Below are 23,113 nucleotides of genomic sequence, written 5' to 3'. Positions count from 1 at the left end.
AAAACTGTAGGGTGTGAAACTGAAAAAAAAAAAGCACTATCACACATATGAAAAAGTTACTCATGACATTATTAATCAGCGATAGCTACCCTTAGCATTCTGGTCTTTCCTGTGCTTTTTTTCTATTATATATACTTTTGTTCTGGTAAAATTTTGTTCCTTTGTCTTTGTTACGTTATATTACAAATATTTCTCCAAATCATTTTGTTCTTCATAACTATTTTAATGAGTTCCTAATATGATATATAGATATAGATACACGAAAGTTTAATCATTTTCACATTGGACATTTAGGAGGCTTGCAATTTCATTTATCATAAATAATACTAAGATGAAAATCTCCACACATAAATTTTTAAATTCTCTGCCTCATTCCTTAAGGGATAAAAAAAGACCTAGAAGCTTGTTAAAGTGTAGAAGTAAAAGTATTATATTAAATTAAAGAAGTATTAAATTTAAATTAAAGAATAAGTGCTTTTAAAAAGCAGGATAACTGTTGTCAAATTGCTTTCCAGATTCCTTACATCAAGGTGCCTTCTAGTTAGCTGTGTGTGAAAATGACCTTCCTGCAAACCCCAAAACAGAATATAGTCATAAAAATGTTTTCCTAATTGTATATATAAGTAATTTACATCCTTTGATTACTAATTAGTGGGATACTTTTTTATTTCATCAAAAATTTGTATTTCTTTGAAATATCTGTGTGGATAACTTTTTAAACTGGCTTTCTCTGGCTTGTGGGATTACAGGATGTCGCAGTAACGAGTTCCTGTGCCAACCTGGTCTGTGTATTACTGCGACCTGGCGGTGTGATGGGACCCGAGACTGCCCAAATGGCGCGGATGAAATTGGCTGCCGTAAGTGAAGAGGGGCGCGGCTCAGCGCTGTTCTGAGTGACAGAAGTGATTTCAGCTGTAACAAAGACAGAGTTGTGACTTTAATAGTTTGTACTGAGCTCCAATCTTCAGCGTTAAAGTGGCATTAAAATTCAGACCCTTTTGAGGAAGAGGTTCCGTTCACATCAGTTTGTGTCTTATCCAAACACCTTGATACGGAACCAACTTTCTGAGTTGTCTTCTGAAGCGTATAAGCGATTATTTCATATTATTCAATCTGCAAATTTTGTGCACGAACAAGAACAAAAAAATAATGTCTGTACTGCTGTGATTTGCAATTCAGGGAGTCTGTTTTCACAAACAGGATGTAGTAGGGTGTAGGGGAACTTGTGTGAATTACTATAAAGAGGTCACAGAAGTGGCTAGTGCAGTTTATATTCTTAAAAATTATAGTTAAAAACATGATATAGACACCAACTTTAACTTTTTAACTTACAAGTAATTATAAAAATAATTTTCCACCTATTTCTTCATTTATTTCTGTCCATAGTATTCTGAAGTAGGTTTCAGATGAGGAAACTGAGGCATAAAGAAGCTAAGTTACCTACTGAAGGCTTCCTGCTTGCTGTACTAATCCCAACCCTTATATCCGTTTTTCTCCCACCTCGCCATAGGAGATCTATCACACTATTGCAGTTTCATCCATTTTGATAGGTGAATAGGCAATGATTATAATCCAAAAACCAAGAAGGCAGGTGAAAATGTGAGTTGTTTGCCATCCTTTGGCACAACAGAACAAACTTTTGTGTATTGTTTGGATGACAGTGCACTTTGAGAATGGGAGAAGTGTGGGGCATAGGTGCTCTGAAGTACTTCTCAAATTTTCACGCAGTAATGGATCACCTTGGGAGCTTGTTAAAGTGTAGGTTTTAATTCCACATGGTTGAGGTGGGGTCTGAGATTCTGCATTCTGGAAGCTCCCAGGAGATGCTGATGTTGCTAGTCTGGAACCCACACTTTGAGTAAGGGAGTAGTTCTGTTTGTAGAGACATGATCATGTGTTATCTATTTGCCTCCTGGGCTTGCTGAGTTCATTTTAGGTTAAACACAAGGAGCAGAAAGGTAAGAGTGTATTCTGATATAAAGGAGTAACAGTTACACCAACAGATTTGTCAGTGTCCCGTAGCAATGATGATAGCAACACACCAACGACAGTCGTGATTGCAACTAATTTGTGTGGCACGTTCACATATGATGGGGCTTCCCCAGTGGATCAGAAGGTGAAGGATCTGCCTGCAGTTCAGAAGACCTGGGTTTGATCCCTGGGTCAGGAAGATCCCCTGGAGAAGGGAATGGCAACCCACTTCAGGTTTCTTGCCTGGAGAAGTCTATGAACAGAGGAGCCTGGAAGGCTACAGTCCATGGGGTAGCAGAAAGTCAGACATGACTGAGCAGCCAACACTTCACATATGTTACTCTTCTTATTTTTTACAGCAGTGTGAGAAAACTATAGACCCCATTTTATGATGCATACATTGAGATTCAGAGAACCTGCTCAAGATTTTAAAGCAAATAAATTGTGGAAATAATAAAATGACTTGATTTGGGGTCTTATTTTCCAAATCTCATGGATTTTACAATTTATCCTCATGCTTTACTATTGTTATTACAATACAGAACACTTCAAGTAATGTAATAATAATAAACTAATGGTTGATTTTATTAAAATTAAAAATGTAATTAAAATTAAAATTTGATATTGTTTTGGTCATAACTTTGTATGTGTGTTTTTGTATGTATGTATGCTATTTGTTTTATTCTCTGGAATTTTGTATCTCTTTGGATTATCATTTATTGTGAGACCATTGAGATTATTTGACAGTGAACATTGTCCAAGGTCCACAGACTCTAAGGTTTTTTAATATTTGCTATCAAATATATTGAGCAGTAGTTGACATACTTCCTTTAAAAGGAGTATTGCTTGTTGATATAATAGGGTGGATGTTTGACACAATTTCTTTTCTGGTTTATTTTAGCCACCAGTAGTTGCCATTCCAACCAGTTCCTGTGTCCGAATGAACAGCTCTGTATCCCTGAGAGCTGGGTATGTGATGGGGAAGATGACTGCAATGATGGTGCCGATGAACGGCGGCATTGCCGTAAGTGCTTGTAGAGGAGTCTTGCTTTGGCCCTTTGGCCACCTCAAATTCTAACCTTTACAAATACAAAACACAATGAAATGATTCTTTGTAAATGAAAGAAAAGTTGAACCTTGAAGGACAAGGAAACCTGTGCCAGCCATCTCACCCAGGGGTTGGATGATACTGAAAGTGTGAATGTGCTAAAGACTTGTCAATAAATCTCTGTGATTTAGATTCCCAGCATTTAATTCAGGTTATGTTATACTTAAGAGCGAAACAAAACACTTTTTGGTGTCTATATGTGAGGGTCTTCATGTGTCTGGCAGTTGGATGTTTTGGCTGCAAAGAATGAAAAAATGTAACTCAAAAAATTTAAACAAAAAGGGAATTTATTATCCACACAACTAGTATAAATGTAGCATTGTTCCAGGATTGACTGGAAGATAATGGAAAATCTCAGTTCCTTGAATTAATAACATCATCCAATTTTCTTCCACTGTTCTGCCCTCCTGTCTTTTTAGTCTGTTGGCTTTTCATGATTGCATGAAAGCTGTAGAAGTCCTGAATTTTACATTCCTATAATTCACATTTCAGTATCTAGAAGAGAAAGCATCAACATCTTGATGGACTGAGATGGAGAGAAGATACAAGGCTGTAATGAACCACCTCTAGCTCTTGACCTCAGGTGTCCTCTGGAACTATCCAGCTCTGATTACTGTGTAGCATTCATCTTTGAACTTTCCCACGTTCTGTTTCATTACATGCACATCCCACAAATCAGTGGCCATCTATCATCACTCTGTGTTGGTTTTGAGATAGCCCCGATCCTGTTGGCATTTTCTCATAGTCATTGCCCGCAAAAATCAAAGAAGAAACAGATGTTTTGACGAGTACTTCATGTGAGAACTTGTTTAGTTGTTAGGTGACTAGCAGTGGAGATGCTATGGGCTTCAGTAGGTTCTGGGTGTATTTATTAAAAAAATGGAATTTAGTCCAGGAATTTTGAGGCCAGCAATGGAGTATGAACTCTTCTCAGTTGGGCCACTAGATGCCTTCTTTTGAGGAAAGTAATGGAAATTCTCAATACTCATGAGTTTGACTTTGGTGTAAAGTTAAACGTAGACTGTATTAAACAATCTGTTAGGGCTTGTCAGTGCTGGTCATGTGGTCTGCCATCTAGCAACAAAGAGATGGTGGTCCTTGGGACAAAGTGGTTAAGAAGAAACCAGTGAAATATGTATAACTGTGAACGGTGGTGGTGTGGTGACAGATTGCAGTCTTGAGGAAGGTACAGACAGGAGCGGCTCAAGGCCAAATGGGAGCATGGCGTATCTAAATCAGGTCTAGCTATGAATCAGGACTTAAGGTAGATTAGCAAAATGGGAGCGGGAGCATGGTTCAGCAGTACTGAAATGAGGAAGGAAATGTACCAGGGATAGTGGGGAGCAGGAAGAAATCCTTGTTTCTAGGAAGTCTGTCTGGGCTCTGATATTCTCTGACTGGCCTCTCAAAGGTCCTAGAGGAAAAGGATGACCTCCGTGCTTGATTGTGAAGCTCCCGAGAGCAGTGACTATGCTTTATTCAGCTTCTATCCTTAAGACTTGCTACTCTGTGTCACAGGTAGTAAGTTCTTGATAAATGGACACTGAATGAATGAATGACTGGTTATTTATCTGTTGACTGCATATGCCATTTGGTTCCATGTCCCCTTGCTGCTGGCACAGAGTAGGAAGAAAGCTGAGCTGTAGGTTGTGATGCAGTGTGTGGTGGATGACCTCTTGCTAATACTGCATAGAGGGGCTGGGAACTGCCAAGGGCCACGGCTCGGGGAGATTCTATAATCTGTGAGCGATGCTCCATACTATTTTAAATGGGTAGGATTTCATAAGGTAAATCTTACATTTAAAATTTTGTATTGTGTTTTCATCACATCATATTTCCCCCAGATGCTTCTCTTTTTATGTGGATAATTTTAAAAAGTCCCATCATATTTCCTGCGTCAAACTCACAGAGTAGAATTCACATGAAACAACCATTCATTCGATTTTGTCCAATTTATCCAGAGACAAATTTGATAAGCTACTGATGTTCTGCCTTCACCTACCATAATCACCTACCATTTAAGCCAGCTTAAATGTCTGTTTATAAAACTGACACGTATTCAGTGTAGAAAGCTTATAAAATAAGTCTTCTCTAAGACTCTAAAGAAAAATATCACTTACATTCCTGATATTCAGAAATAATTACTGTCCACCCTTTGGCATATTTCCTTCTGAGGGGAATTTTTGTTGTTGTTCAGTCGCTAAGTTGTGTCCGACTCTTTGTGTTCCCATGGACTGTAGCATGCCAGACTTCCATATCCTTCACTATCTCCTTGAGTTTTCTCTAACTCATGTCCATTGAATCAATGATTCTATCGAACCATCTCATCCTCTGTTGCCCCTTTCTCCTCCTGCCTTCAATTTTTCCCAGCATCAGGGCCTTTTCCAATGAGTCGGCTCTTTGCATCAGGTGGCCAAAGTCCTGGAGCCTTAGCTTCAGTATCAGTCCTTCCAGTAAATATTCAGGGTGGATTTCCTTTAGGATTGACTGGTTTGATCTCCTTGCAAGGGGGACCTTGATTAATACCTATACTTGCAAAATTCTTATTTCATTCATCCTTTTTACTGTGTAGGTTTTCAAGCTATATTGTATTCTCAGCACATGTTGATAATATAATTGTCTACACTCACAAACTTGAGTGTTTTGGGTATTTTGATAGTATGCTTGTCCTAACACCCTTGCTTTCACATTGTAAGATGTCTCCCTTAGGGTACCCAGGTGCTCTACCTGGTGACCCTATGAATTTTATGCTCAGTGTATGGGTTACTTGCCTTTACTTTTAAATTTCCTCATTCATATTTGTTAATGTTGTCACATTTGTTAATTGATCTGCATTCTTCAGTAATTATAAAGTCATTTTTTTTCCTTTCACAGCTGGAATAACATGCTCCAGCCGTCAGTTTACCTGTGAGAATGGTGAATGTATCCCAGGGGAGTTCAGATGCGACCATTCCACAGACTGCTTAGATGGAACCGATGAGAAAAACTGCCGTGAGTTCCTTAAAGCCTTTGCCCTGTATTTAGTTTCGCCTTTGTCCCTTTGGCATTTTAATCAATTTGTTGATGGATAAAAATGCCTACAATATGCCTCTTGTTATTGAAATCTCTTGGCAGATTCTTTTGTGGATTAGAGGTGATGTTCTGATAGGAGTCTATTTTTAGCAAGACATTCTGAGTGTGTCCTGCCTTAGCACATTAAGTTTCTGTATATCTTGAAGTAAGAAACTTTTAACTTTATTTTTTTCGGCTTGTTTTTCTTTCTTTCTTTTTAAAATAAACTTTAACATAGAGTCACAAAAAGTCAGCGAGTACAAAACCCAGTTTGATCAATTTTAACTTTTATTATATTACGATGGTGAGCTTCTAGGTCAAATGTCTTTGGCCAATAAGAGTTTTTCCGTTCCTGTGGACTCAGTGTTTTCCAGCTTACCTTTGGAAATGTGTTACATGTTGAAAATGGCTTTCTGTAATGGAAGAATGCATCAGTTTGTAACTGACCACCATAAGATAAAGCATAGAAATCGCAGTGTTCTGCATATAATGAATATTTAATTATTACCATAAGCAAAATAAGAAAGTGAAATCATGTGCATGATTTACTTCTTACAAATGAGTAAAGAGTAATCTGCCTCTTTTGAGATTTATGTAGAATTTTTAGAATACAAGAATATACTAATTATTCTGTTGTGTCCTTCCTCTGGTCCATCTAACTCTGTCTTTAGTCTCAGACATACCCATTTTCTCTCAAAGCCCTTATAAGTCTATCATTTCATACATTTTTCCAGAGCTTCCTTGAGTTTTTATGTCTTTTCTCCTGACATTCCTTCAGGTAGACTGCATTTTAAACTTCAAGGAGTTATTTAATACTTCGTATTCTAATAATCAGTGGATAGATTTTGCACCTTAGAAATCTTGATCATAAACTTCTTGGTTATTATGTCTTCACCTAAAAATTTAAGTTTTAGTCTATTCTCCTGAGGCAACTCTTTAATTATTTGATCATTTTGATATGATTTTAGTTCTCTGGACTGTCCCTAAGTTCTTTCCTTTGGTAGACTGTATGAGAAGCGTACACTTTCCAATATGGCACCATGCCTGGAGTGGGAGCTGACATAAACTGGTTATGAGCACATTGTTTGTATTTACTGTACAAACTGTGCTCTTGATGGAAGAAATACTGGTGTGTATGCCAGATCCATGCTGCAGCCTATCATCACACAGTACAATAAACAAAACGAAAAACTTCTCCATTGCTTTCTTCCCTTGTATGTTACTTTGCTTTGAGAGGAGGCTTTGCTATTTGTCTTTATGTCTCTATTTCCTAGCAGTTTCTGGTATGGTTCTGTTGTAATTTCCAACTTACATGTTTTCTTTTGAAAGAGATTATGTTGCTTCTATTTCGGATCTTCTTTAACTTGAGAAAATTTATGTAAAATTTAGACTTAATTTAATACTGGCAGTTTTAGAGACAGCAGTGTATGTCTGGAGGTCACAAATGTAAGTCCAGAATCAAGGGCTCCCCTTTAAGTACTTTGTAAAGCAAACAATAAATCCTTTATGGTGGCAAGTGAAGAAAATATTTTTCACTAAGAATAGAGACAAATCATACATTATATTTTGCAGTATTGTGTAAACTTCAAAGTGTTATGTAAATTCCAGTGGTTACTCTTATTAGGCCGCTCACAGAGAACAATAGCAGCAGTATTACAGTACTGTCTTATGAATAAAGTAACTGAACCAGCAAGGACAGAGTGGCTTGTTCAAGGGTAAGTGGTGTGTGGCAGAGCTAGAGCTCAGCTCGTCCTCTGGTCCAAGTCTGGTGATTGGTGTTCATGAAGGACTTTATTTACAGAAGGAGGAAGTCCTACCTTGTGCAAGAACAAAATGGGTGACCTGTGCCACTGGCCTGCATCTTTATCCCTTATTTACGAATGGATAAAAAATGAATGCTTTATTGCAAATGCAGTGGGACTTGTGGAAATGCTATTTTAGGCAAAATAAAAGGCAGCCAAAACAGACTATTTGGATTTATTCCATGTGAACACCCTGCAGCCAAGTCTCAAGTCACCAATACAACTGCCTCATGACTTTGCCAATGGGCCTTCTGGAAAAAAAGCTGGCAGGGTTCAGGTAGCTCTTGTAGGAATGAAGGAAAGGAAGTGAGTTTTGTAAAATATCTGGGCTGGAGTTCATAATCAAGATTTTATTTATATATTTTTTAAGTACATACAAATAATTGTTGAACTAGAGTTAAAGCTCATTGTTTCTGAAATCATACAAGTCATGAATCCTACAGGGTTCATGGCCCTAAAGTGAATCTCATCATGTAAGGGGGTTTTGCAATGAGATTTCTTTCTTCCTATTTTTCTCTACCTTGTTTATTTATTGATACATGTTATTTAAAGACTAGTATAAAACAAATTTAACAAAGCAGAGGAAATGAAAAAAGAATCCTCATACTTCCTTGTTAGTGCCTTGGTCTCCTGGCCATAGCCAGGTTCGTATAAGAAGGAAAGGAATGACCTGGATCAAAGTGTTTAATAAATGCCAGCATGCAGGAGCAGGATTGGCCTTACTTTATTTTCCCTCTTTGTTTGGAGATCCTGTGGGAAGTGAGAGGGCATCAACCACTATCTCATTCAGTTTTCACATTAGTACTACAAGGTACTTTAGAGAGATCCTTAAAGATCATCAAGAGGTAAGGGTGGGTGAACCAAGATATTAACCTAGGCCTAAATCCTATGCCCGTGCCCTTGGAATATTTGTCTTTGTATAACATGTTTACAGAACATTTTGCCTCCAGATTACATAGCTATTTTATTATTAAAATGATGCATTAAAAGCTTTTTATTATGGAAAGTTTTAAACATAATCAAAAGCAGAATGATTGCATCAGCTTATAGCTAATTTTGTCTCACCTATGTTTCCTTGTTTTTCTTTCCATTATTTTGAAGCAGTTCTCAGATCAGTTTTGTCTTTAGGTAATTCCATATCTAGCTGCTAACATTCAAGGAAAGACTAAAACATAACGCTGTCAGCTCTGTGTGTGTGTACTCCATCATATGACTCTTTGTGACCCCATGGACTGTAGCCCACCAGGCTCCTCCATCGACGTCCATGGGATTTCTCAGGCAAGAATACTGGAGTGGGTTGCCATTTCCTACTCCAGGGGATCTTCCCGAACCAGTGATAGAACCCACGTTTCCCACGTCGCCTGCATTGGCAGGCAGAGTCTTTACCACTGCACCACCTGGGAAGCAAGTAATCAGATATCCATCCAGTTTTAAAAAGTTCTCCAAGTGGCTTATTATTTTTTATTTGAAATAAAAACCCAAGGAAAATTTATATTTTCTTCAGACAAGTCAGTTAGCAACTGACTTGTCCTGGAGTTTCCTATATTTTTATTTTTTGCTCATTGCACTTTCTAATGTTTTTAAACTGCCCCAGAACTGTACTTCCTGAAAATTGGTAGTTAGATCTAAAGTAAGTTTCTTTAGTCTTAAAAATAATGACATTCGGATCCAATAATTATGGTGGGGAGCTGTCTCGTGCACTGTAAAATGGCTCTCAGTATCCCTCTAGTGGCCTGTGTCCACTAGAGGCCAGTAGCACCTCCCGACTGTGAGAACCAAAAGTGTTTCCAAACAGTGTCAGTTGTCCTCTGGGAGCAGAATTCCTTCCCCTGCTCTATCTGAAGACAGCACTATCTAGAAACTTGTACAGTGGCAAGGATGTGAATGTCTGTATGTGGGTAAGGGCAACAGCGCTTTGTATATAAAGGTATGTATTTCCATCAGGAGGCACCTAATGTCTAACTGTCCCTTTGTGAGGTTAGCAGCCATTGATGGTCATGTTAAGATCCATTTAGTCATAGGGGTACTTAGCTATTTTAAACATCACTTCAAATATATAGCAGCTGTTTATTAGTTGTTTTAAATTAGAATGTTTCCACATGATGAAGGATTAAGTGAGGCTTTGCCAGAAATCATTTTTGTGACACTTTGTTCTATTGTTTCTGCGGTCATGATGCATAAGAAAATTACTCATGTACAGACAGAATCAGTTTATGAATATGGCTTTGTCTATTTCTCAGGAATAATATTGTCTGTAGGAATGAGTGTTCTAGGCACTAGAAACACTTAAATATAGTGATGGATGTTGGAAAATTGCCAAAAAGGACTTATTTCTTTTCCCCCAATATTTGAAAGGATCAGGAAACTTGACTCTGTAGTTCATAGTCCTGTCAGCTCAGACCCCTAGGGATATAGTTCTTACTCCTTCAAACTTTTAAGGTCAAGATCTTGAGCTGTGTCCATTCCAGGCACTCTTTTTACAGAACAAAGAGTGGTGTGTAAAGGTCCACTCAGGGAGGCAGGGAGAAGGGAGGGGAAAGAATGAGTGAGATGATGAGGAAGGCAAGGGTATGAAGGTCCCAATAAAAGGATTATCCTTGAAATAAATTGTTTCTTATTATATTTGATCTTTTTGTCTGCTGTATTCCTGTATGCACAAGGCACAGATATTTATAATTATTCTGCTGTTTGGGAACTTTCTGAATTGTGTGTGTGTGTGTGTGTGTGTGTGTGTGTGTGCTCGCGTATATGTATAGCTGTGAAATAGGTAAAAGTTCATTTTCCCTAAGTTATTTTGCTCTTCAAGCTGGCCACCTGTAAAGTGGCACTTTCTATTAAACAGCTTATTAATTATTATTTTTTAAGGAACAGAGATTCGAAACTGCCATCCATGTTGCTTTTAATGAGATTAGCATCAAGGGAAACCCACTCACTCAGAGTCCAAGATAAGCATCAGAACAGTGCAGCAATTATGGGTCATTCAATCATGGGTCATGCACTGACTTTTGGTTGTTCGAAAATAGTATAATTTTTTCTGGTGAAGTAAACAGATTATTTCATTTTTATCAAGTGCCATATTAGCATGCTTTTGGTGTGAGTAAAACTACTGCTAATTATCATTGGTTTGCAGCCTTCTCTTTTGTTACTTAGGAATGCCAAAGAAAGGGTCAAATCCCTGTTACAATGAAGGCTTTCTTGCTGGTAATCAGCAGTGTTGGATCTGCCTGCCACTGGGGTGGCTTTGTCTCTGACGTTTTATTTCCATTGACGTTCTGTTCTTTAGAATTTTGTATGCTTTGGGCTTCCCAGGTGGCTCAGTGGTAGAGAATCCAGCTGCCAACACAGGAGACACAAGAAATGTGGTTCAATCCCTGGGTGGGGAAGATCCCAGGTGTAGGAAATGGCAGCCCACTCCAGTATTCTGAAAAATTCCATGGGCTGAGGACTCTGATGGGTTACAGTCCATGGGGTTGCAAAGAGCTGGACATGACTGAGCAACTGAACACATACTTTACTCTATATATGTCTAACTGCTGAAATGCCAACTGGGGGCATAATTGGGGATGGGTAGTGAAGCAGAGAGATAAGTCATTCTGTGAACAGTGATGCCTGGTGACAGACATGTTCATCAAATTCAGATTTGCTCTCACTGTTCTCTCTACTGCAAGCGAGAAGGAAGAGCAGAGAGATGGAGCCTTGTTTTTTTTCTTAATGATTCTCACAGTTTGAGATAGGATTCAGAACCCAGATTTCTTGAGGAAAGAGAAAAATCTCCTATTTAGTCTTCATCTTGCAAGCACATTATAAATATCTCTCATCTCTTAAAAGATGTTAAGATCTGTTTCAGCTGTTACATAGAGTTGTCTTTAATAACTGTCTCCATTTCCTCTTTCTTCCTTGAACTCACTGAAAACTGTCCATCTCCATTCTTCCAAAAACATTCTTTTTTTAAAAAAAATTTGTTTATTTTTCAACTGAAGGATAATTTCTTTACAGAATTTTGTTTTCTGTCAAACCTCAACATGAATCAGCCATAGGTATACATATGTACATAGGTATACAAAAACATTCTTGAAAATGTCACCAATGACCTCCATTTTGCTAAACCCAGTGGTTCTTGTTTGAACATCACCTTATCAGAGAGCTTCTCCTCACTGTCACTCTTTCTCATTTATTTTAATGTCTGTCCTCCTACTCTCCTAAATAAATAATAAAGTTCTATGAGAGCAAAGATTTTATAAAGTTCATCACTTTCTCTCTAGTACTTAGCATGCGTACGAAGTCATTCAGTTGTGTCTGACTCTTTGCAACCACATGGACTGTAGCCCACTAGACTCCTCTGTTCATGGAATTTTCCAGGCAAGAATACTGATCTCTCTTCTCCAGGAGATCTTCCCAACCCAGGAAATGGGTCTCCTGCATTGCAGGCAGATTCTTTATCATCTGAGCCACCATGAAATATTTTCAAAAAGCTGTGCTACTTATAATTTCACTTATAATCTCTTTATCCAATTCTTATCATGGTGTCTAGGAAGATGGATTTCAATAAATATATGTTGCATTATTCCTTGGAACACTGAGGCACAATTTTCCATTCTGTTTCTCAGTTATTCCAACCCCAGGGCTCATGTGAGATTTTTATTATATTAAAAATTCCTACTCTGTCAGTTTTATCTCGTTTGCAGATTTTGGTGATAGCTCTGTGTATGAGAAGAAGGTACTGCAGATCCAAAATCTTTGGAGCAGCCCTCTTGGGTGCTTTTTAAAACTTAGGTCTGAGATCAGTTCACCATGAACTGAGACCAGGTAGGGATTTGGGACTTAGGACCTAGTAGCTTAAAGGGAGAGTGGTAAAGAAACTAGGTAAGTCGATGTCTTCTCTTTTCTTGCTTCAGGTTCCTAAAAAGCTGCTCAGACTAAACTTGATGTTAGCCCAATTTTAGTAGCCCTTGGGAAGATCATAATTGCTTTCTCTTTCCAAGGTACTGAATTGCTATTTCCATTTTTAAAATATTACTATATGTATGCTTTTCATTGAAAGAGGCTTCTAATTATTTTTGGAAAGAGGCAGGAAACGCTTCTCTGTTGCCCACTTGCACTCCCTTGTCCATGGTGACTTACTTCAGGGACTGGATTAAACTGACCAGGAGGTGGGAGGGGGCCAGGGAGGGGAGCAGGCTGGTCTTCTGCCACTTTGTGGTCTGTTTTTGTTTTTTGACGCACACTATTTTTTTTTAAACTTTTAATTTTATATTCCAGTATAGCTGGGTAACAATGTTGTGATAGTTTCAGGTGGACAGTGAAGGGACTCACTCATACATATACGTGTATCCATTCTCCCCTAAAGTCCCTGATGTGGACCATTTTTCAAGTCTTTATTGAATTTGTTGCAATATTGCTTCTGTTTTATGTTTTGGTTTTTTGGCCATGAGACATAGAAATCTTAGCTCCCTACCAGGGATCAAACACACACCCCCTGCATTGGAAGGCAAAGTCTTAAAAACTAGACCACCAGGGAAGTCACCTGGTCTGTTTTTTTAGTATGGACTCTCTTGTGTGTCCTGGTACTCTTGAAAAGCTGTTTCTTAGCATAGGGTTTCCTGGAATCCCTAGATTATATCAGATTGAAGTCCTTAGTAGAATATAAAATAATCTGATGAAATTTATATTTGACCTCACTTCTCCAGACTTACCAAAGTGGAATGAGAAACTAAATGGGGAAAAAAAAAAAAAACAAAACTTTTTTCTTGGGGTTTCTTCTTCTCTTTCTTTTCATATGATTTTTTAAAATCTTTTCCTTTCATTCAGTTTCATTCTTTTCCCTATAAATTCCTCTTCCTGTTACTCTGAAGTCTGTAAGTACTAGAAATACCTATTATAGTGGTTAGGAATATGCATTGTGGGGCCAGGTTGACTGAATTCGAATTCTAATTCTCCAGCTTACCAGTCATATGACTTTTTTTCAAATTGTTCAACCTCCTTATACCTCAGAGAGGCACAGATACAAGATCTACGAAATGGGAATAATAGTAGTAACTACCTCATTGGGATGTTACAAGGACAAAATAAATTCATATGTATTGAGTACTTGAACAGGCTTCTGGCACATCATTTTCAATATGTGTTTTTGCTGATTATTATTGTTTTTGCTTATTTAACTCTGGGGATAGTACTTTTACTAAATGCTGGCAGTCAAACTAGTAAACTTTTTCTGGCAAATCATTACTCTGACTGGATTATCCTGCCTCGGAACTGAACTAACAAAGTTACTTATAAAGGATGACTCTAGGACCTTGGAAAATCCCAGGTGTCTATTCAGGACTTATTTCTTGTTTTCCTTTTAATCTTGGCTTAAGTATCATAATATACCTTTAAGATACCTTCTCCTTCTTTAGAATCAGTTTGTCTTCTTGGCTATTTTGTCAAATTCTGAGAATAGAATGTATTTAGAACCTTCCTGTGAAGATAATGAAGAGTAGTGCCTAATATCTGTGTCTTACTCTTCTGTGGATGATTTCCATTTGGGAAAGTCAGTGAGTTTCTCAAACCACTCTTCCTACTTGATTATGCAAATAGAGCTATAGCATGGAAATTTCTTGCTCCAAGCCAGATCATTAGCAGAGAAAACAAAACACCGTCAAGTACCAATCCTACATGTATATTTGGAGGCAGCTCCCAATTTTGAGGAGCAAACCTGGACATGAATCATTTTGAAAATTGGAGAAAGGAAGGGAGATGGAAGAGGATGCATTTTTTGACACTTGGAATGAAATATGAACAGCTTTCTTGTCTCTGATCAAGCTGATAATAAATCTGTCAATCAGCTGAGGATTTGCCCTGCACACCTTCTGGTCTCTGCTGTACCTGACTAAATGTACGGGGATACCCATAGGAAGGACTGCACGGTACCAAAACACAAAATATAAAAACACGGAGCCAAAACACAAAAAATACAAGAAAAAATTCTTGCATTTTTTGTATCAGGTCAACTTTAGCAGTCTGGGGCTTAGTTAATAGGTACTTGTCAATCTTTCCATTAAAACAAAACTGACAGGGATGATATTCTCCAGTATTCTTATACAGTATCTTCTCTCTTACTACCCTTCCCCTTTACTGGAAGTCCTGTACGACATTTCAACTACATGATGGATTTGTCCCATGGGAAAAAGTTTACAGGGTTAGACTCAGGCTCTCCATCCAAGCAAATAAACCAAAAAGTTAGACTTCAGAGAGATACATTATCACCAAGTATTGTGACTTCCTGTTTTCTGGTGTAGACTGAAACTCATTAAAACTGTTAGCAGTAGAAATCTTTAAAGGAAATAGAATTTGCTCATTTCTTACTTTGCTCAGTGTACAACTTGGACCTTTTCCCTCTGTGGGGTATTCAAAGAGGGAAAAGCTTTTAGAAACAGTTTGCCAAATCTTCTGTATATTTTGTGTTTTGGCTCTGTGCAGTCCTTCCTATGGGTATCCTCGTACATTTAGTCAGGCACAGCAGAGACCAGAAGGTGTGCAGGGCAAATCCTCAGCTGATTGACAGATTTATTATCAGCTTGATCAGAGTCAAGAAAGCTGTTCATACTTCATTCCAAGTGTCAAACTACTGACCTCTAACCTTACCAATATGATTGACATATCAGGTTGATGACATCATGCTGGCCTTGTTGTTCGTGGTGCTGATGTGTCTTGTCAGCAAACTTTAGTTATATTAGTGGATACTGGTTTTCAGTGCGGGAATGGCCCTCAAAAAGGACGGGGCGAACAAGAGATCTGCCCAGCATATTGGCCTCAGTTCCTTCATATCTACAATAATCACCTTAAATGAAAGAGTCACAGTCCATGCCCACATAAAATTTCTTCCTGATAGATATCTCCTTTATTGTAAAGAGGTTGGGTTTTCTAAGATTTCCTTCCTGCTTGCTGCTCTCTGAATAGCACAGATGGCATACTACTATCCAGTGCAAGGGGGAAGGGAATCACTTGCTGGACTCAGCTGGCTTCTAGGCATCTCTTGAAGGGAGAATGAATAAACTGAACTATGTGACCCTTTGAAGATGCATCTGGGATGTGTGCCATCCCTATGATGAAAAGACAGCAATAACCCTAGACACTAACTGGTTCTTGGTTGATTAAAAAAATAAAATTTGCAAAAAAATTAAATTTTATCAGTTATTAAATGCCTCCCATTTTAGTATACAGTTGTTTGTATGCAACTTGGCAATTAAAATATTTATAGACACTTCATAGACTAGTTTTGAGCTTCTGGAGATGAGAACATTTGTGCTTACTCTTTTACTATAGACCATCATCCACTGCTGTCTGATCTTGGAGATGTACCCTTTTCTTACTGAAAAAGAAATTAGAGGAGAATCTGAGAATTACTATGAAAACAATCTTTAATGAAACAAAAAACAGACCAAGAAAGATATCACACTTGTGAGAGGGAGACTCTTAAAAGACCGTAAAAGGCAGAAGTTCACACTATTTTTAAAAACTTCTCAATCTAAAAAGTTCAGCTGTGATAACTCTGGCACTCCCAAGCATTTCTTGAGAGCAATGGGTAAATGACCTAGTCTCTGTACTGAATGATGGGGATTTGAGTAAGACAGGATCCTTGATCTCAGAGGATTTCATAATGTCATGGGGGAAACAGCTAATCAGTGAATAGAATGGAGCCTATAGTAAGGGGATCATGAGATATGTTCCAAGTCTGGGGAAGCACAAGGGAGGGGCTGATAGTACCTTTTTCCTTCAAGGGAACATCCTGATTTTTCCACTGAGAGAAAACCAGGGTTAAAAAGCATTTGGCTAATGGCGGTGAAGTGATCGTCAGTACATAATATGGTAACAATGATTTGGGCTTGTAGCTCATACCGTGCTTTTGTAGAGCGCACTATGCTTTTCAGAGTGCTTCACTAGACATTGTCTTTTGGAGGTTCCTGTATGTGTGGATGAGAAAATGGTGACACAGAAAAGATGAATAATTCAAGTAAGAGTAAATAGGTATGGAGTGGCACCCCAGGTCCCAGGTTTCCTGGCTTCTTGGCCTGTTTTCTTTCTTTGACCCTGCAGCCAAAGAACCAGCCCTTCATCTCCCGAACCATATGTGATGGTATGTTGTTTTCCTGGGGTGTTATTTATATTATGTAAAAAGAATGTTCCATTTTGATAAGTTAAAATTTCTTCTCATTCTGCGGCTTGGAGTTCACAAGTCACTTTAGAGCCCAGTTCCCTGGGCTTCCATTCCCCCTACTATGCCCTCTTAAAGCACTCTGTACTTACAACATTAAGCACATAGTCCAGTTTGTAATTTGCTGTTTGTGTCATTCTTAGGTTATCCAAAGAATGTCTCTTTTGTTTACCAATATATGTTCAGCAGTTAGTGTCTAGGATATAGTAGTCATTCAAGAAGCGATTGCTAAGCAACATCCTCATTTAAGATTTGTGTGCTATTTCCATTCTTTCAGGATACCCAGTATGTGAGCAGCTAACTTGTGCCAACGGAGCCTGCTATAACACCAGTCAGAGATGTAATGGGCAGGTTGATTGCAGAGATGCCTCTGATGAACGCAACTGCAGTAAGTAATATGCTGAAGCTGGTTTACTGGCCAGTTATGCACATTTCTTCTCAAGTTTTGTTCAGTGAATTCATTTTGGTGGCTTGAAAGTCAGCCATGGTGGAGTATTTTACACTGTGGAAATTGGCAGATAGAATAAGTGAGGACTTTTATGTTCCTGGAGAACTGATTATTAAACATTTACCAGCACACTGCTGCATGGTAAGAATCTTTTGAAACTTGAGATAGACTATTCCTATGAAATTAAGTGGCTACAGTGAAATTGAAATTCTCTTTTCTTTCCCCTTTTAACCTTGTGTCCCAGCTCACCGATGCTCGCGCACTGAGTTTCAGTGTGGCAGTGGGCAGTGCATTCCTAGAACCTACGTCTGTGACCATGAAATTGACTGTGAAGATGGCAGTGATGAACTTTCTTGCAGTACGGTGACTTCCTCATTTTGGGTCATGCTGTTAGGAATGCTCTTGTCTTTGTATTTTTCCCCCCTACTGATGTATTATTCTTTTCAAATAAAAGAGTCCCCTCTGGCAGAGGAGGCCAGAATATCATTTAGGGCCCATGGCATGAGCCTCAGCAGTGTTGCTGAACTTAGACTTCTTTACCTTCCAAAGATCTGTGTAGAGTTGAAGTGTTGCTCATGGACAGTTTGCATTCTTTTCTTAGGCCACAAAGATACAGGGTATATTGTATTGCTGGATTTCCTTTCTGGCACCTGGGCTTATTTCGGTGCTAAATTGAGAGGAATGTGATATCATGGAATGAGTTACTCAGAATCATCAAGTCCTAGACAGCAGTCACCGTGCTTGTGGTCAAGTGAGAGAATGTTGGCCATTGGCATTTCTGTAGCATCTTTGTCAGTCTGTATTCTTTGCTCTGTGTCCATTTACAGCTATCTTGTTTTTCATCTTGATGCACTTGATTTTCATATCCTGAACCCAAAGCTACTGTTTTCATCTCCCCCTTCTCTCTTCTTCTCTTTCTCTCTTTTTTTTTTTTTTTGTTCATTTTTGTCAAGATAGTTAAGGGACTAAATGGGCGTAGAAATTTCAGTTTCTTGGAGCTCAGTTTAGGTGGCAGAGTGAGCACTTTGATTTCTTTGTGTCTTTGGAGTGTAGCTGTCATTTTATTTTCTTCCAGGTGCTTATCGGACCTGCAAAGGCAACGAATTCACTTGCCCTAACGGCGTCTGTATTGCACAGAGTTGGGTTTGTGATGGAGAAGGTGACTGTGCAGATAATGCTGATGAAGATGGATGTGGTAAGGAGGGGAAGAGCTTCTGATTGGAAAGCATTTTCCGATTTTCAAGGAAGCGTTTTCCAGGTCTTGCTTTTCCTACTTTCCTTGTTAGAAATTATCTGTGTGACATGCAAGTTTCCAGACTGGCTGGACTGACAGGGTATTTTGGGTGAGGAAGAGTGGTTCCCCTAGCTTTTTCTAAAAAGACACAGAATTCAAATATAGCATAAATTGTAATCCTTTCCTAACAGTAAGGCCAAATACATAGGACAGTCTCTCCCCCTTTACAGCCCTATTTGAGGTTTTCTTTTTAAGACTTTTATCTTAATTAGATTTATCTATATAAAAGAAGTAGTCTGGGGAAGGAGCAAAAATAGGGGGAAATGTGATTTGTCTTAAGACCTTACAACCATGAAGAACGACTGAGCTGAAGATTGGTAGATGTAGGAGAGGCCACTGTCGGGAGAAGTGAGAAGGAAATTGTCAGGGATATTCATCCCCTTCACTGGGCAGTTATCAGCAGTACCTCCAACAGCTTGGAAACTGCTAACACTCACACATAAAGCAAGTTACCTTTGTGATTCTAGCCCAGATATATTAATAATGTTGCTTGTTTTGGTTGGGAGCATCCATTGGTTTCATGTTTCAGTATTCCAAGAAGTTGTGTTCCAACTTCTGGGTTATAATCTTTCTTGTACTGTTGACAATTCACTAAAGAAACAAAACAAAACCAACCAAAAATCACACATACACACACACACAAACTCAGGAATCCTGGCATTACCTTGATAGCTCTAGTTCTATTGTTCATAATTTAATAACTGAATGTTCTCCTACAGGTTATTCATATAGTTTGTTGATAACTCAGGCCCATTTCTGCTTCTTACTCTTATAATTTGGCTGGGAGTTGCCTCCCCTAGAAAGACTGGAACCTAAATAATGACATTTACTATTCTTTAGAATCTCAATAAAAAGTCAGTTGTAGCGTTAGAAACTGCTTGTTTATTGTGAAATATCGGTCATTTGGAGGTTTCTTGTTTACCTGATCTCTGTCCTCTCTTAACCATGTATTGAAAAATGGCTGGCTCTGCCTCTTACGTGGCGTATTGTAACTCTCTTTTTCCCCCACAGAAAGCAAAATTAATCGTACCTTTGAATGTTACCCAAATGAATGGGCCTGTCCAAAGTCTGGAAAATGCATCCCAATTTCTAAAGTTTGTGATGGGACTTTAGATTGTCCAGGAGGAGAAGACGAAAGCAATATCACTGCAGGACAACAGTGTGGTGAGTATGGAAATTCATCAGGACACCTTTCAGGTAGTGGTGTCTCTGTTTTTCTATAACAGATTGCCATATATAGAGAGTATCAGTTGGTGTTTGCAGAATGAACAATTTCAAGACTTAGTAGCTCTAACCAACAAACATTTGTTGTTTCTCACAGTCCTGTGGGTTGGCTACGTTATTCTTTTGGCCTGAACCAGCTCACTCACATCTCAGGATGCTCCCGCAAAAGCATGGCTGGTCCAGGCGTGTTTGCCTGGTCGGGGAAAGGGCAAACTCCAGTGAACAAGCTCTTCGAAGCCTCGACTTATGTCCTGTTTCCTAAGTGTTCTATTGGCCAAAAGAAGTCACACTGATCCCAGATTTAATGGACTGAAGAAATAGACTCCAATTCTTGATGGGAGAAGTTTATAAATATCTGTGACTCTTCCTCCCCCTCCCCCCTCATCTCCTTCCCAGAAAGAATGGTTTTAATGGTAATTGTGATGACTCTAAAAGTATTCTGGAGATTTTATTCCCTGGATTATACCTGTGGAAAAAGTGTTGCTGGCTTTACTCAACAACTTCTGGTTTCAGGGATCTATACTTGGAGTTTCCCCCCCCCCCTACCCCCCACTCCGTAGCCGTAGAATATTTCCCCACTATAAGCCATCGCTTCTGTGGACAGCTGGCTGTCCTGTAGGAAAATGCAATTCATGGCCTTGATTTCTCTCTGAATTATCTTGTAGTTGCCTGGCAGTGACCATGAACTATAACCTGAAAGTTTTGGTGATTTCTTTTCCATGAAAAAAAGAGGCTTCTATGGCTTCTTTTTTATCCCCCCCATTTCTTTGGGAGCCCTTTTAAATAGTCCTAGTGCAAAAGTTAGAAAACAAAAACTAGTTGAAGCTAGCTTGGATTAATTAGCTTTTTAAGTTAAAAGTTTAGTGTTTAGTGTTCAGTGGCTTGGAAATTGGAAATATCCTTCTATTCTTTCTAGATAGAAGAAATAGATATCTAGATAGATATCTTTCTATTTAGATATCCTAATATCTTTCTAGACACAAAGATAGACTTTTGACCAGATTTTTTTCATGAACAGCACTTCTGATGCCTTGTGCTTACACTTAGTTATAATGAATTTTTAAAAATATGTCCTGAGTTTTTATTGCATCATACTGCAGGCTTGAATGGGGACAGATTTTCTGTGTTACTGCATACTTACTGAGCTTTTACTTTGGAAAGTTCTTACTTCTTCTAAATCAGCCTTGTCCAGAGATCGCCTTTCATTTCTTTTCACAAAGTCTTTTTCTCTGTTTAGATGTGAATCTGTGTCCGTCCTTGGGATGTGAATACCAATGCCACAAGTCACCAGGTGGAGGGATGTGTTACTGCCCCCCAGGTTTTATTGTCAACCAAAATAGAACCAATAACTGCGTCGGTAAGTGACAGTCTTTCATCACAGTACTTACAGCACTGTGGGCATTCCCTTTAACATCAAGGAGTTTGTATTTGTGGAGAGGAGAATCTGTTAACAAAGAGCAACACAGTCTTCACTGAAAACCTGGCCAATATGAAGTTTTAACTCTGAGAAGCTTTTGTGAGGTGCCCATGGCAAAAGAGTGGTTGGATGATGAGTGAGTAAACTAGCTACTTGTATGTCTGTCCAGTACCTAATGATGGAGGTTGTTCTTTTGATACATTGTATATTGCTGTTTTATATATTTGGAAGCAGAATTATATAGCCATACTTGTTAAATACAGTTGGCCCTCCCTATCTGTGAATTCTTCAATCTCCAGTTTAGTCAACTGGGGAATCAAAAAAAGAAAGGGAGTGGGGTGGGGCAGAAAGTTCCAAAAAGCAAAACTTCAACTTTCTGTGTGCAAGCAGCTATTTACATAGCACTTAGGACTCCAGGCTTTCACTGCCAAGGGCCAGGGTTCCCTGGTCAGGGAACTAAGATCCCACAAGGCGTGTGGTGTGGGCAAAAATGAATAAATGAATAAATAAAATAAACAAGCACAAAGAAACACTCCGGTTTACAAACTCTGGAGGAAGTCTATTTCCTGAGTTTCTGACACGGAAACCCTGCTTACGCTCTCTTCTGTAAGTGTGAGACTGCTCAGGCTGACACTTGTCACGCTCCTCCTCCCCCTATACTGCCACCCAGCTGCCAACCCAATTTCCAGTCTTAGTTCTCCAGGCCTTTCCCCTTTCTCTTACTAGAAAAAGGGGAATTCCGGTAGAGATACCGGAAGCCACATTCTCAGTGTTACATTTGTTTTTCTCTCTTTTTCCTCTCAATCCTAAAGAGAAATTTGGGCTGGGCTGCCTTATAGTTGGAACTCAGTAGGCCATGAAATGTTTTCAGGAAAAGGGATTTGCTCTTTAAGAATCCCTGGTTCATTCTTGTGATACCTTGCAACCTATTCTTTAGTCTCTCCACGACCCCCCCTCCACCCCCCTTCTAGAGCCACATTTTCTAACATGTTTTCCAACATCTTTTCTAATACTTAAGCCTGTGATGAGGTTTGAGTTGTAGGTCAGAGAGAGGTCCAGGCTGCTTCAATGTTTTGCATCCTTTAAGAAATGAAAAACTTTCATAACAAGATTTTTACATTTAAATCTATTAATGAACGTAACAGAATTTTGCAGTATTATGCTGTACACAGAATCATTTCAGAATTCAAGAACACATTTGGTTCTACTACTACTGGAAGTAGTCCGATACTTGGGCACTAATTCTAAGGTCCACAAACATCTTTCAGTCCCTTTACGATGTACCTAGACTTTAGTACAGATGACCTCTTTTGGATACAAGCTCAAAAGTCTGCAATTTTGAGTTTTGTGAGTGTGAGGCCCTCTGCTACCTGCAGAGACTTTCTCTGTGACCTTTCTTGTCCTTTAAGAATGTACCTTTGCCTCTGAGTTTTGAAGCTGGATTAACGTTTATTTCACGTTTCTTTTCAAGAAGACTATATTTTGCTTTCTTGGTAAAGAGAACCTATTAGTTTCAATACATGACATTATGAAACCAGCTACACTCACTTCAGCTGAGCTTTTAGAGAATTGTTTAGGTCTGCTCTTTCAAGCATTTCAGTTGAA

General features: G+C 38.7%; 1 protein-coding gene across 1 annotated transcript in view; it reads left to right on the top strand.

Moving 5' to 3' along the window:
• Positions 1-23,113, top strand: part of LRP2 (LDL receptor related protein 2) — a 151,015-nt gene that overhangs the window by 1,709 nt on the left and 126,193 nt on the right. The window contains exons 2-9 of the mRNA XM_040227939.1: positions 750-857; positions 2,873-2,995; positions 5,954-6,070; positions 17,403-17,513; positions 17,818-17,931; positions 18,649-18,768; positions 19,879-20,031; positions 21,329-21,448. Coding sequence (XP_040083873.1) covers positions 750-857; positions 2,873-2,995; positions 5,954-6,070; positions 17,403-17,513; positions 17,818-17,931; positions 18,649-18,768; positions 19,879-20,031; positions 21,329-21,448 — 966 coding nt within the window. The remainder of the gene's footprint in view (positions 1-749; positions 858-2,872; positions 2,996-5,953; positions 6,071-17,402; positions 17,514-17,817; positions 17,932-18,648; positions 18,769-19,878; positions 20,032-21,328; positions 21,449-23,113) is intronic.

The sequence above is a fragment of the Oryx dammah genome, unplaced genomic scaffold (assembly GCF_014754425.2).
Source record: "Oryx dammah isolate SB20612 unplaced genomic scaffold, SCBI_Odam_1.1 HiC_scaffold_27, whole genome shotgun sequence".
NCBI classification, from domain to species: domain Eukaryota; kingdom Metazoa; phylum Chordata; class Mammalia; order Artiodactyla; family Bovidae; genus Oryx; species Oryx dammah.
This window is presented reverse-complemented; position numbering and strand designations above follow the sequence as displayed.